The sequence below is a fragment of the Sus scrofa genome, chromosome 13 (assembly GCF_000003025.6).
Source record: "Sus scrofa isolate TJ Tabasco breed Duroc chromosome 13, Sscrofa11.1, whole genome shotgun sequence".
Taxonomy (NCBI): Eukaryota; Metazoa; Chordata; class Mammalia; order Artiodactyla; family Suidae; genus Sus; species Sus scrofa.
The window spans coordinates 18,824,011-18,836,134 of record NC_010455.5 but is presented as its reverse complement, the minus strand read 5'-3'; the positions used below and the strand labels follow the sequence as shown (position 1 = coordinate 18,836,134).

At 46.5% G+C, this 12,124-nt stretch overlaps 1 protein-coding gene across 1 annotated transcript in view; it reads right to left on the bottom strand.

The window, feature by feature from the left end:
• The window catches only part of TRIM71 (tripartite motif containing 71), a 73,746-nt gene continuing 61,968 nt past the window's right edge, over positions 347-12,124 (bottom strand). Inside the window, exons 3-4 of the mRNA XM_021071552.1 lie at positions 10,834-10,968; positions 347-7,023 (exon numbers count right to left, since the gene is read on the bottom strand). Coding sequence (XP_020927211.1) covers positions 5,572-7,023; positions 10,834-10,968 — 1,587 coding nt within the window. The 3' untranslated portion in view covers positions 347-5,571. The remainder of the gene's footprint in view (positions 7,024-10,833; positions 10,969-12,124) is intronic.

The window sequence follows — 12,124 nt, the reverse complement described above, 5'->3', positions numbered from 1 at the left end:
CAGGCAGTTATTCTGGCCTCGCATACCCATTATATTGTGTCTGCCTTGGACCAATTAGGAAAAAAAAAAAAAAAAAAAAAGGCTTACCTTAGTCATTCTAATATAGGCAACATGCCCATGTTCTGCATTTACTTTTCTCACAAAAACCCCTCCACCAAGCCGTGTGTTCCACACTTAAAAATTAAAGCATTTTGCTGACCGGGCATGACAGCTAATGGACAGTATTGAGCAAGTTTCATTAAAAACCAAAACCAAAACCAAAACCACCTAACAACCCTCCCACCCACCCGAATATACCTAACATGCTAGTTAAAAACAACATCCCTTACCCACCCACCCTCTCACCTGCACTGAATTTAGGGGAAAAGAAGAAGGGAAAAAAAAAAAAAAAAAGGAAGAAATCTTACCGCCCTAAAAAACAAGAACACCCCAGAAATGTGGAAAATCTCCCTCTGAAAAGACAACTAGACAGACTGTTAGAAACATAAAGAACTATTCCAGAGCCGGTTATTTAAAGAAAGTAAACACTTTGCTACACACATTAACATTCAGTCAGTGTGCTCTGAGATAGAGCCTTAAGCAAAATACTACCTGAGCTTGCAAGTTAATACAATCATTAAAAGGAGGTCTACGACCATGTGGATACACAAAACTTTTAGAACCATTACTGGTTAAATGACGATGGAAAAACATCCCACCAGGCTGGCTTGTTAACCCGTAAGATCAGTTTTAAAAATAGGCATCATTGAGGTATTTCTTCACCGTGACATTTTAAACCAAATTCACAAGAATGACAGTGGTCTTAGGTTCCTCTCTTCCAGCCCAAACACAAATTAGCTAGTGGGGGAAGAGAAGCAAAGAGGCAATACAGTTTATCATGGTAATGTGCTTTTCAACTTTATCAAGTATTTAATGAATAAGCAAAGCAAAAGAACACCTGTCAAAGAATATGTTACCTTTGGTAGGAAAAAATCCCCCAGACACAAAAGAGCAACCATCAGTGCTTAGTTTAACAGTGATTGTTGCAATGTCATGGTGGTGGGACATCCTGCTGGGTCCAGAAATAGTACAAATACAATCACGAACTCTAAAGGATGCTCATTCCATTCCCTTCAAAGACATGATGTTACCAATAACTAGACCCTTAGAATTGTTCCTAAAAAGTTGTATTTGCAGACATTCAAAATACAGGTAAAATGTTTTTCTCTTGGTGGGGGGGGAGACCTAAAGGGCTTTATATGCAGTTAAGTCCTCAAATAGGTCAAATGAACCAGTAGTTTTATAATACTGAACAATGAGGTAATGGTGTGTGTAACTCCTAGGGGGGGAAAAGCCACATTGGTAAGAAATACTTGGATTTATGATTACATTTGCCTGAGTATAGGAATATTTGGTTTCAAAGTTGTTGTTGTTGTTGTTTTCCAAGGTCAATCAAACGTTTCTCCTGGGAAAAGTCAGTTCTACATTTATAAAAACATTTTCTGCTAGAGGTAGCTCCTCACTCCTGCCCACTCCCTGGGAGGTTAATACTATTCAAAGACCCATCGGATGCTAACATGAGGTAGATGACTTTCACCAAAAGTGAGGTAGAAACTCAACGAAAGCAGAGTGGATGGTGTGGCATGTATCCTGTGCCTCTGGCCAGAGAGCCCCGGGAGGAATGGGCTCTACATTCCATCACATACAAGCGTTTGACTTTTATACAGCCCCAGACTGTTGGAAACTCATTTAGAGTGATGTTTGAAATAAATACTTTTGGCACCATTGGGTTTCTTTTTTTAAACAGAAAAACAAGCCTATAACTTTGGCATAGCTTTCACTATCTACCAGAACACAGCCCTCTCTGCATCTTCCAAAGAGGAAGACATGGATTCTGCTGCTTCAAGCTTAAAAGACTTCTCTCCTCAGGTCATTAAGCTTTGGCTTAACTGGAATAAAACAGACTGAGCCAACTTCACACTCTTCTCTTAACAACTCCATCACAAAGTACCTTCCATCCAGCAACTTTTTTTGGCCCAGCGTGTACGTTAGATTCTGTTTGTGGTACCCTTGTATGTGTTTCCCTGATTTCCCAAATAAGTTAGACTTAAAAGGGCATCCATCAATCAAAGAGTGAGTGCACGTGGGGGAACTGTCTGGGTCACTGGGCTCCAGCCAACTCGCATGCCACCTGCCAGCCACAACACAGCACAGGTTCTGAGACAGCATTGCTTCCTGTGACAAATCCACAGAGGAATTACTAAAACAAACAAACAAACCAAAAACAGTAACACTTTTGAAATGTTGAGGCAGTGTCAACCAAAAGTGGCTTTTATCTGAGTTTAGATTTCCTTCAGCCACCCTAATACCCAAACCTGTATAATATTCAAGTCCAAACTGGCATCACAAGCTATATACCAACCTGACACCCCATCCCACCACTGGACCAGATCAGATATACATGGGGATTATTGTCTAAATATCAAAAAGAAATATTTTAACCTCCTCCCCCCACAGCACTCAGAACCTTATCTTTTTTCCCTCTTTGACCCAATTCCTGCAACCCTAGCATCACCTTATAAGGGACAGGAGACATGTATCGAAATACGCTTATTTTGAACAGCCTCACTCACACAGATGTTGGCTTTTCTCATCTTTCTTTGATTTGGAGCATTCCACATTGTACAAGAAGCACACTCCCAAGTGCTTTGCACCAAGTCCTGGGGTCAGGAGTCAATCTGAGGCAGCCACAGAGGGCAATGTTTTAAAAACAAAAGCTTCCTAAGTGTGACTATGTTTCTCAAATGGCAGTGATGCACAATTGTGGGTGCAGAGAAAGGCAAGCAGGTGTCAAGAGGCAGTTATCACCCAGCCACATGCTCATGTCAGGGAGGGGACCCACTAGCTTTAAGCCTGCAAATTGGACAGTCTATTAATAAGCCCTGATCATTTCAGTCATCTGTGGAAATCCTGGCTTGACAACCAAATCCACAGAAAAATATTAAATAAGCAGCTTTAGTTACTGCTACTCACCAAGATTTCTCACTCAGGTCCCAATATTTCCCCACATATGGGCAAACCAGGAAGGGAAGAGTGAAGATGATGTGAGCGAAGACAGAATAATCAGAGGTAGTGACTACCTGAAATAACTTAGCCTGGCCATAATACAATTTGGGTTTCTGAGAGCATTTGTAAAGAATTTTCAAGATCCATTATTTTTCCATTTAAAAAAAAATGTTAAGCATTTAAAAACCAGTTGTCTTTGGTATTTAAAGGGTATGACTAGTTGCGGGGGAGGAGGGGGGGAGAGGCGGCACATGGGGGGCTGAGAGAAGGAGGATGAGCACCATGTTTTTCCAAGATAAAAAACAATAAAAACGTTTAATTATATGAGCTCTTTACCAGTCAAAGCTTAGAACTTAGGAGCAACACAAAAAAGGCCACTGAATAGGAATTAGAGAGGAATTCACTATTAAATTCTTCAATTAAAAGACGAGGACCTTATGAAACAAGACCTCCTGGCACCTCCCCACCCTGAAACACAGCAGCTGGAAGGCAGCAGTTTGACTTTCCAATTTTGAGGTCCTTCATTGCATGCAGTTCTCCTTTATGAAACAAAGTTTGCCCCATTTTGGTCACTCAGAAACCCTAGAACTAAAGCAACAGGAAGAGACAGGGGCCCCTGACGTGATAAACTGAATGTCCAAAAGAGCTGGATGAGAAATGCTATTTGATGGACTTGCTAGCTACACTGCTCCCCCTCATTTGCTTTTCTTTGGGGACCACAAAAACAGTTGTTCCATCAGTTAGTTTATTCTGTTCGTTAAAAACTACATCCCTGTTGCAAGAGGCATTTCTCTTAAATGCCAGAACAGAAACTGATCTGTCAGTCTTCCTGTTTAAACCAGAGGTGTCCCTGTAGGCCATTGCTGTCCGGGAGCACCTCTTTGTCCTATGATGCTCTGCTTTGGAATGTGGTTCTCATTTAGCACGAGTTCTGCACCCAAGTCCAGCTTTTTATAAACCAACCCTGTAAAGTGACGGATGCCATCCCACGATTCTGCAGTGGGAGCCTGACTTAAGTTTTCATTCTTTGGTACCGATAAAAGGTTGAACAGAAGATATCATGTCCAGTCGGGGCAATTTGGTTTACAAATCCTCTACATTCAAAGGCCTTTGGGGGAGGGGTGGGGGGGGATTCACGTTAACCACAAGGTCTTCCAGCATGGCTGGGGAGCAGGCCACTCTGTAAAAGTGACCTGAGCAGAGGGTATGGGGATGTTCCTATTAACTTGACTTTCAAACATTCTATTTCCCTGAACTTCCAAAGCAGGAAAAAATTGTGCTTTTTAAAAACAAAAGTCCTTCCCTTTGTCTACTCTTTTTAGGAAAAGAAACACCTAGCATTAAGAGAACAACATTCAATCGTGGGCTGGGGACCATGCCTGCCCTCCGAAGCCTGGGGGTACCCTTCCTGTTTTTCATGCTCTCTGCTGACCCACTCAGCAAACGCACACCCACCCACTCATATCCACACGCCAGTCCATGCCTGAAAATTCCCTTCCTAAGAAGGAGGTTAATTTTTGCCTTCTTTCTACTTAATTCTTTATAACCAAAGCAAACTACAAATACTGAACTTTTGAAAATATTTATCAAAAATCCTGAACTACATCTACGTTTTCAGGAACCAAAGTATGAAAAGAAGAAGTTCTTTGGGATGTGGTAGAGCACTTCCAGTTTTACTATTTTGGTGTAAGGTGGCTTCACACCCACACGTACACATATACACAGACCCACACCCACCAACTCACACACATGCATGCGTGCACACCCTCCCTTTAAAGAAACAAAAGATTGCATACCCTAAGATATGAATGGTCTGCTTTTCTTGGCTAGCAAGCCACAGCCACATCTTCTAAGAATAAGAAAAGATGCTGATGCTGAACAGGATGATAAACACACTGAGGTATAAAAGGAGAACACAGGAAAGTTCTCTGTTGCAGCATTAAAAAAAAAAAAAAAAAAAAAAAAAAAGATTTTTTTTTTCCCAAAAAGATCAAGATCACACAACACAACCTAATCCCATAAACACAGTATTCTCAAGATCACAAATACTCTACCATTAAGCATCTTAAATCCTATTTTTCCACATTTTATACTTCTTTGTTTTTTAACTTACTAGTAGTTTTTCTCGTGTTTCCTTGGCTCAATCTACAGAATGCACCCCACCGCACACATCCACGCCCTCCCAGCCAGAGATGCTAGGCTTGTGCATGTCACGCCCCACAGAAGGAAGAGTAAACTCCACCACGTGAGGGGGGGGAGGCAGAGGGCCTGTTGGAGAAGGAAATGTAAAGGTTTCTGAGGTAGATAGAAATCATCACAGGCTCAATCCCTGCAGAAAAGACAAGTACATTCATCTGTAAAAAAATAAAGATGAGGTAGGACGTAAGCAATGTTGTACTTTTCTTGTTGTCTTTAAACAAAAGAAAAAAAGAAATTTCCCTGAGACGGTTTCTTCTTTGAAATTCAAAAGGGGGAGAGAGAGACGTACACACGCACACCCCAAACCCAGAAGCCTAGGAAATGTGATTAGAAGATGAGGATTCGATTGTTGCCAAAGTCCACCACGACGATCATGCCGTCTGGTGTGACGGCAATGCCAGAGGGGCGGTCCATCTGCCCAAAGCCGCTGCCCTGGGCCCCAAACTTGCACAGGAAGCTGCCGTTGGACTCGAACATCTGCACCCGGTGGTTCCTGGAGTCGGCCACAATGATGCGCCCCTCCTGGTCCACTGCCACGCCCTGCGGGCGCAGGAATTGCCCGTTGCCGGTGCCCTCCGAGCCCAGGAAGCGGGCTGACTGGCAGTCGGGATGGATGACCAGGAGGCGGTGGTTGTTGAAGTCGGTGACCACCAAGTGGCCCTCGTGGTTGAAAGCCACCCCCCTCGGGGAGTCAAAGTGCTTCCAGAGCGCCCCCTCGAAGCCATACTTATTCAGGAAGACCCCGTCGGGCCCAAATAGCTGGATCCGGTGGTTCCGCGTGTCAGAGACCAGGATCTTGCCCTCAGAATTCACCGCCACATCCCAAGGGTAGTTGAACTGCCCATTCTTGGTGCCCTTTTCGCCGAACTTGAGAAGGAACTGGCCCTCGAAGGTGAAGATCTGGATGCGATGATTGTCCTTGTCGGCCACCACGATCCTGCGGGAGGCATCGCAGGCCACCCCAGCTGGCCGGTCGAACTGGCCAGGCCGGGAGCCCAGCGTGCCGAACTTATGGTGGAAGGCACCGCAGGGCTTAAACACCTGGATGCGGTTGTTGCTGCGGTCAGCCACCACGATGTAGCCCTCCTTGTCCACACTCACACCCCAGGGCCGGCAGAGCTTGCCGTCGCTGTCGCCCTCACTGCCGAAGCTCAGGCCCGGGAGCCCGATGCCCACGTAGCTGCGGCCGGACTTGACCACCACCTTGAAGGGGCTGTTCTCGATGTGCTGGTTACATAGGGTGACTGACACCAGGTGCTCGCCCTCCAGCTGGGGCCGGTAGCTCACCACGTAGGTGCCGTTCTGCTGGTCACTCACCTCTGCACCAAACAGGTTGCCGTCGGGGCCCAGGACCACGGCAGACATGAGGTCACCGCCTGAGAGGCGGGGCTCCCCATCATGGTCGTAGCCAATGACGGTGAAGGAGGCCACCTTTCCCTGGAGGGCCCGCTTGAGGCCATCGCCTGTGGCCTTGGTGAGTGGCGCGAAGGCCCCGCTGCTGACAAAGCCAAAGGACTTGATGGCAAGGTACAGGGCCTGGTCAGGAGGCGTGAACATGACTCGGTCATCCTCCTGGGGCTGCAGGAGGCTGCGCACAGTCTTCAGCTCCTGCACCTGGGCCAACATGCGGTCTCGGGCCAGCAGGATGTCCAGCGCCCTCCCCTCCTCCAGGACCTGCTGAACGGCACTGATAGTGCTCTCCAGCTTGTTCAGGTTCTGCCGCAGCTTCTCCACCTGTAGGTAGAGAGACTTGGCTTTCACCTGGCGGATCTTCTCTACCTGCAAGGGAAGGTAAGAGTAGGGAGAGAGAAGATGCAGAGACTTAGAACCAAAGTGGAAAACCAACACATCAGCTGACACTGTGGACGAGGAAGCCTCATATCCAGGGAGAGTCTGCAGAAATGACTGGTCTACACCCAACCCCAAATGGCAAAATCCAAAGACAGAGGAAGGCTGGGGAACTGACCCCAAGGACAGAGATGACTGCAGAGGTCTGACAACTAAATGCAACAACTGATGCTGAATCACTGTTAAAAACACCACTGGGATCTCTTTCCTCTTCCCTCCCCTCTCTCTTTCTCCTCACATGCACCAAGGAAGGGTCGTGTGATCACACAGAAGGCAGCCTTCCACAAGCCGGGAAGAGAGATCTCACCAAGGGCCAAATTAGCGAGAACCTTGATCTTGGACTTCCCAGCCTCCAAACCGTGAGACAATAAATTCCTGTTGTTTCATCCAAGGGAAAAAAAAAAAAAAAAAAAAAAACAAAACCAAACTACTATTGGTGAAATGTGACTACAGACTGAGGATTAGATGTTAGTGTTGGGATCAAGATTCAATTTCCTGATTTTGATTAACTGAGGTTACATAATAGGACATTCTTGCTCAGAGGAAATAAACTCTGAAGCATTTAGGTGTAAAGGGGTAACATCTCCAACACTCCAGCTTACCCTCAAATCACATACACACAGAATAAACGCAAATGGGGCAAGATGTAAATAATGGGGTAAAGAATACATGGAATTCTTTTATCCTTTCTGCAACTTTTCTCTAAGTTACAAACTGAATGAAATGAAAGTTAAAACCAGCCACATAGCAATGTTTTCTGGGTGCCTACTCTGTACCAGGCACTAGAGGCACATACAGCCAGTGGGAGACACGAGGTTGATCACACCGAGCTTTTAAAGTGATGGACCCTGAACAAGCTAAGAAATATTGCAAGACAATTTCAGAAGTGCTAGGGATTAGAGTAATAGAAAATAGAGTGTAACAGACAGTGAGGTCTCATTTACTCAGAAGGTTGCCAGGGACTTTGAAGGTAGAAAGTGGCAGAAAAGGAACCAGAGGCAGGACTGCCCAACCAACTAACTGGATGGAGTACAAGGCTATTCCCGTGCTCCCAACAGACTGAATCTACCTACAGAGGGCCTGAAGTCTCCTGAAGGATATTTCTCTCTCTCTACCTACATAAACAACCCCCCCCCCCCACACACACACACACACACGCAGTAAGAGGGAGAAAGCCTGTGTATAGAAAGAGTAAAAGGAAGGATGTGATGATGACCTAATTCAAAATTACCACCCCCACCCCCATGTCCTTGTCTCCTCCTGTTTCTCCCTTTACAAGTTTAGTTTTTGTTTTCTGGGTTTTTTCCTGGCCACACCTGAGGCATGCAGAAGTTCCCAGGGTCAGAAATCAAAGTTACGCCGCAGAAGTGATGTCAGTACTTAACCCACTGAGCCATCGGGGAACTCCTCTTCACAGGTTATAGAAACCTTCAACAAGGAGCCTGAAAGTCCCCACCACACCCTAAATTTGGAGAGGCCAACTTTTGACAATCATTGGCCAAAATAATTTCAAAGGAGTCTTCTAAATCCAAAATGCTATATGATACACAAACATGGATTCTGTCCTGCTTCTGAGGTTGTCAAATCACCCTACGAGGGAATGCAGGGTTTTTGTCTGACCAAGGAAACCTTCCTCCATTCTCTGGCATGAAATAGCTCAAAGTCCTCTGAGTTTAAATGATTTCCTCTTGTGAAGAGAACAAACACGTCTCCTAGCTGGTTCATGCTGTTTTGCAGAGAGGACCGTGAAGCTTTGTTCTCTGGCCTTGCCCTGGGTTTTGGTTCTGATCCCTCAACTAGGTGGCTGCAGCTCCCTTCCAAGAGGCAGCATGTCCACTGGAAAGGAGGTGGACACAGACACTTAAAACTGTGTCACCTGGCACTCAAGTATCTCCAGTAACCGGGAACAAAACATTCTATGACAAAGAGGTGGCCAGGCAGAGACAAGCAGGAAGGAGCAGAAAAGTAGTCATTAGTGAAGGAGAAGGGGAGACTCCCACAGGATTTGGGGTGAGGTACCACAGCCAAAAGTAGAGACAAACAGGACTGAGGTGTATCCAAAAATGAGTTCTTGGTGGTTTTTTTTTTTTTCCTCTCTCTTTTTTTTTGTCTTTTTGACTTTTCTAGGGCCATACCCGCGACATATGGAGGTTCCCAGGCTAGGGGTCTAATCGGAGCTGTAGCCGCTGGCCTACACCACAGCCATAGCAACTCAGGATCTGAGCTGAGTCTGCAACGTACACCACAGCTCACGGCAACACCAGATCCTTAACCCACTGAGCAAGGCCAGGGATCGAACCCGCAACCTTATGGTTCCTAGTCGGATTCGTTAACCACTGTGCCATGACGGGAACTCCTAAAAATGAGTTTTTAGGCAAGGAAAAACAAAGTTTATTCCATGAAGAAGAGACTGACTCTTCTTCCAATTTGCTCCTCCTCCTCCAGTAAAACACTTGCTCTCTATTCCGCCTGAAAGAGGACTGCCTTAGAGAGAGGGCATGAGTCAGCCGCACAGGAGGGCGGGTGACTAAGGTGAGATCTGTAGAAACCCCTGCACACAAAGGCCTTTTCATCAGCAAATCCAGAAGAGCAAGTTTGTGGCAGAGTTCACTGCAGGGCTCTCAGGTTGCAAGAAGGGGGCCCCTCTCAGCTATAATGAACATTCGTGGGTGGCATGGGACTGGCCGACCATGGGTATGTCGGAGTGTCTGAAAACCATGTCAGGCCCGCAAAGGTGCCTGAATAAATTATGTGAATTAAATCTTGGACTGTTTCCACCCAAGGACTCTTCTGCCAAAAGGTGACAGTGGAGAGGTCAGAGGAGACAGAAACCAGCTAGGTATGAGCTAACGCAAAGGAAGAAGCAATGCAGAATCCAACACAGCCTTCTGAAAGGCTAGTACAACGAACCCTTCTAGGGCAGAGTAAATTGGCAAGGAGCACTTTCAGAATTGGTGGAGATGCCATCTCCACCATCATAAATTGGCGAGGAGCACTTTCAGAATTGGTGGAGATGCCATCTCCACCATCATATAACTTGGATGAGCAAGACAAGCACTACACACCCAAGCACATGGCTTTTCCATCAGCTATGTGTGAAGTCTTGTTCATGGGCTCAGAGAAAGCAACTGGCAGCTGAACTGACTGCACCCTCAGGCATCCTCCCCTCTTCTTGATCTGGGCAGAAGATCAGAGAAGAAAATGCTGCAAGGGGATGTGGGCAGAGTGAGTCCCCTCTCCAGCTGATTTTTATCTAAACAGTATACTGAGTTCTCTGCGCTCTTCTCCAACAGAAGAAAGGGCGAGCACTCACTGTCCTCACCACTGGAAAACTGGTTTTCCCCAAAGGTTCAGGAAGTACAACTAGCCAGGGCACCGAAACTGAGGACGGCTTAGCAGCCTGCTCTCCTAATGGCAGTCTTCACTGCACTGCCTTCTTCCTGTGCGTGCAACAGAATACCCGAGATGCCGTCCAGTCCGGGGACCTGGCTGCTACTGAAAGGGCTTCTTGTCATTTTACATTCCACAGCGTGTCCCAAGTATCATTACAGATTGAACTGGGCTGGGGGTACTAAGCACATAGTCCATAGTATTTACCGCATCTTTCTGCAGACAAACTCTGGAGAAAACTACCAAGAGTTCTAAAACTCAGAGCAGGGGTCCAAGGTGTGACATCAGGCTCCTTGCCATCCTGCTGTGGTTCACAGAGGCAGCCCAGGGTGGGGTGGGCACCTCCATTACCTTCCACAGCAGCTCACATTCCCGCTCCTCCAGGGCCTTCTTGTGTCTTGCTGTCACGGCTTTGACCTCCGACTGTACCACCTTGGCCTTCATCTCCACCTGCTCTGCCACTGTCTGGGCCTGCTCGATGCTCAGCTGGAAAAACCAAAAACAGTCTCATGGCACAGGAAAGAAAGCAGGCACACAGGGAGAGAAAGGGAGAAGGGCATCTATCTTACATGTAATTGAAGGAGCTGCTTGGCCAGGGCTGGTTTCTTTGTATGAGAAATGGCACCTACAAAGTGAATGTCAGGACTATTAAAGAGGTACTCTGACACAGTGAAACCAGTGTAGCTGGGTCACAGCCCAAAACTGGGAATGAGGATCAGATGTGAAATGTACTGCTCTGGGCACACGAGTGGCTTCCCACAGACTCTCTGGCTACACTCCCCACCTGGGGAAACCCTGCAGGCCAGGTGTATCCCTCAGGGAAGATGTGTGACTCAGAGCCAATGCCAAGTGCAAACTGGGAACAGTGTCGATCCGCCTGAGAAACCACGCCGGTGACCAGAGACCATCCACACCCCACCACAAACCCCCACCCTGTACCACCAGCCTCTGTAAATCAGCCAGTTTAATCAGACCTATTACTGTTCATAAAAAATTAATCCAGACAGAAGGCCTGGTATTTTCATTAATATTACATGATGTGCCTTGAAAAACCACAAGGATACTGAGAAATTAAATCAGGGATTCCAAAATGACTGCTGCTGGTACGATGGGTTCTAGCTAGGAGAGGCATCCCAGATCAGGAGAGATCTAGAAAAGCTGCAAGGGTTTGGAACATGCCTGGGATCAGCAATCAACTACAGGAGACCAATCTTCCCTGTGCCCCAGAGAAGGGTTTCTGGGATGTGGAAGACATATAAAGCTGGCAGCAAACTGGGCAAATCAGGCTGGACGGTCTTCTTAGGACTCGGAAAACTCACATTCAAATCTGGCATTACTATGAACTGTGGTATAGGGCAAAGACATGGCTCAGATCCCTCATTGCTGTGGCTATAGCTGTGGCCAGCAGCTGTAGCTCCGATTGGACCCCTAGCCTGGGAACCTCCATATGCGGCGGGTGCGGCCCTAAAAAGCAAAATAAAATAAAATAAAATAAATAAAAATCTAGCTCCTCCTCCTATTAATTCTAAGGCCTTGGACAAGTATGTTCCTGGCCATCTCCAACCTTGGGGTGAATGTGAGAAAAATGCAGGACAACACAGAGGAAAATCTGTTACTATAACAGTGCTCAAGGAGTTCTCTG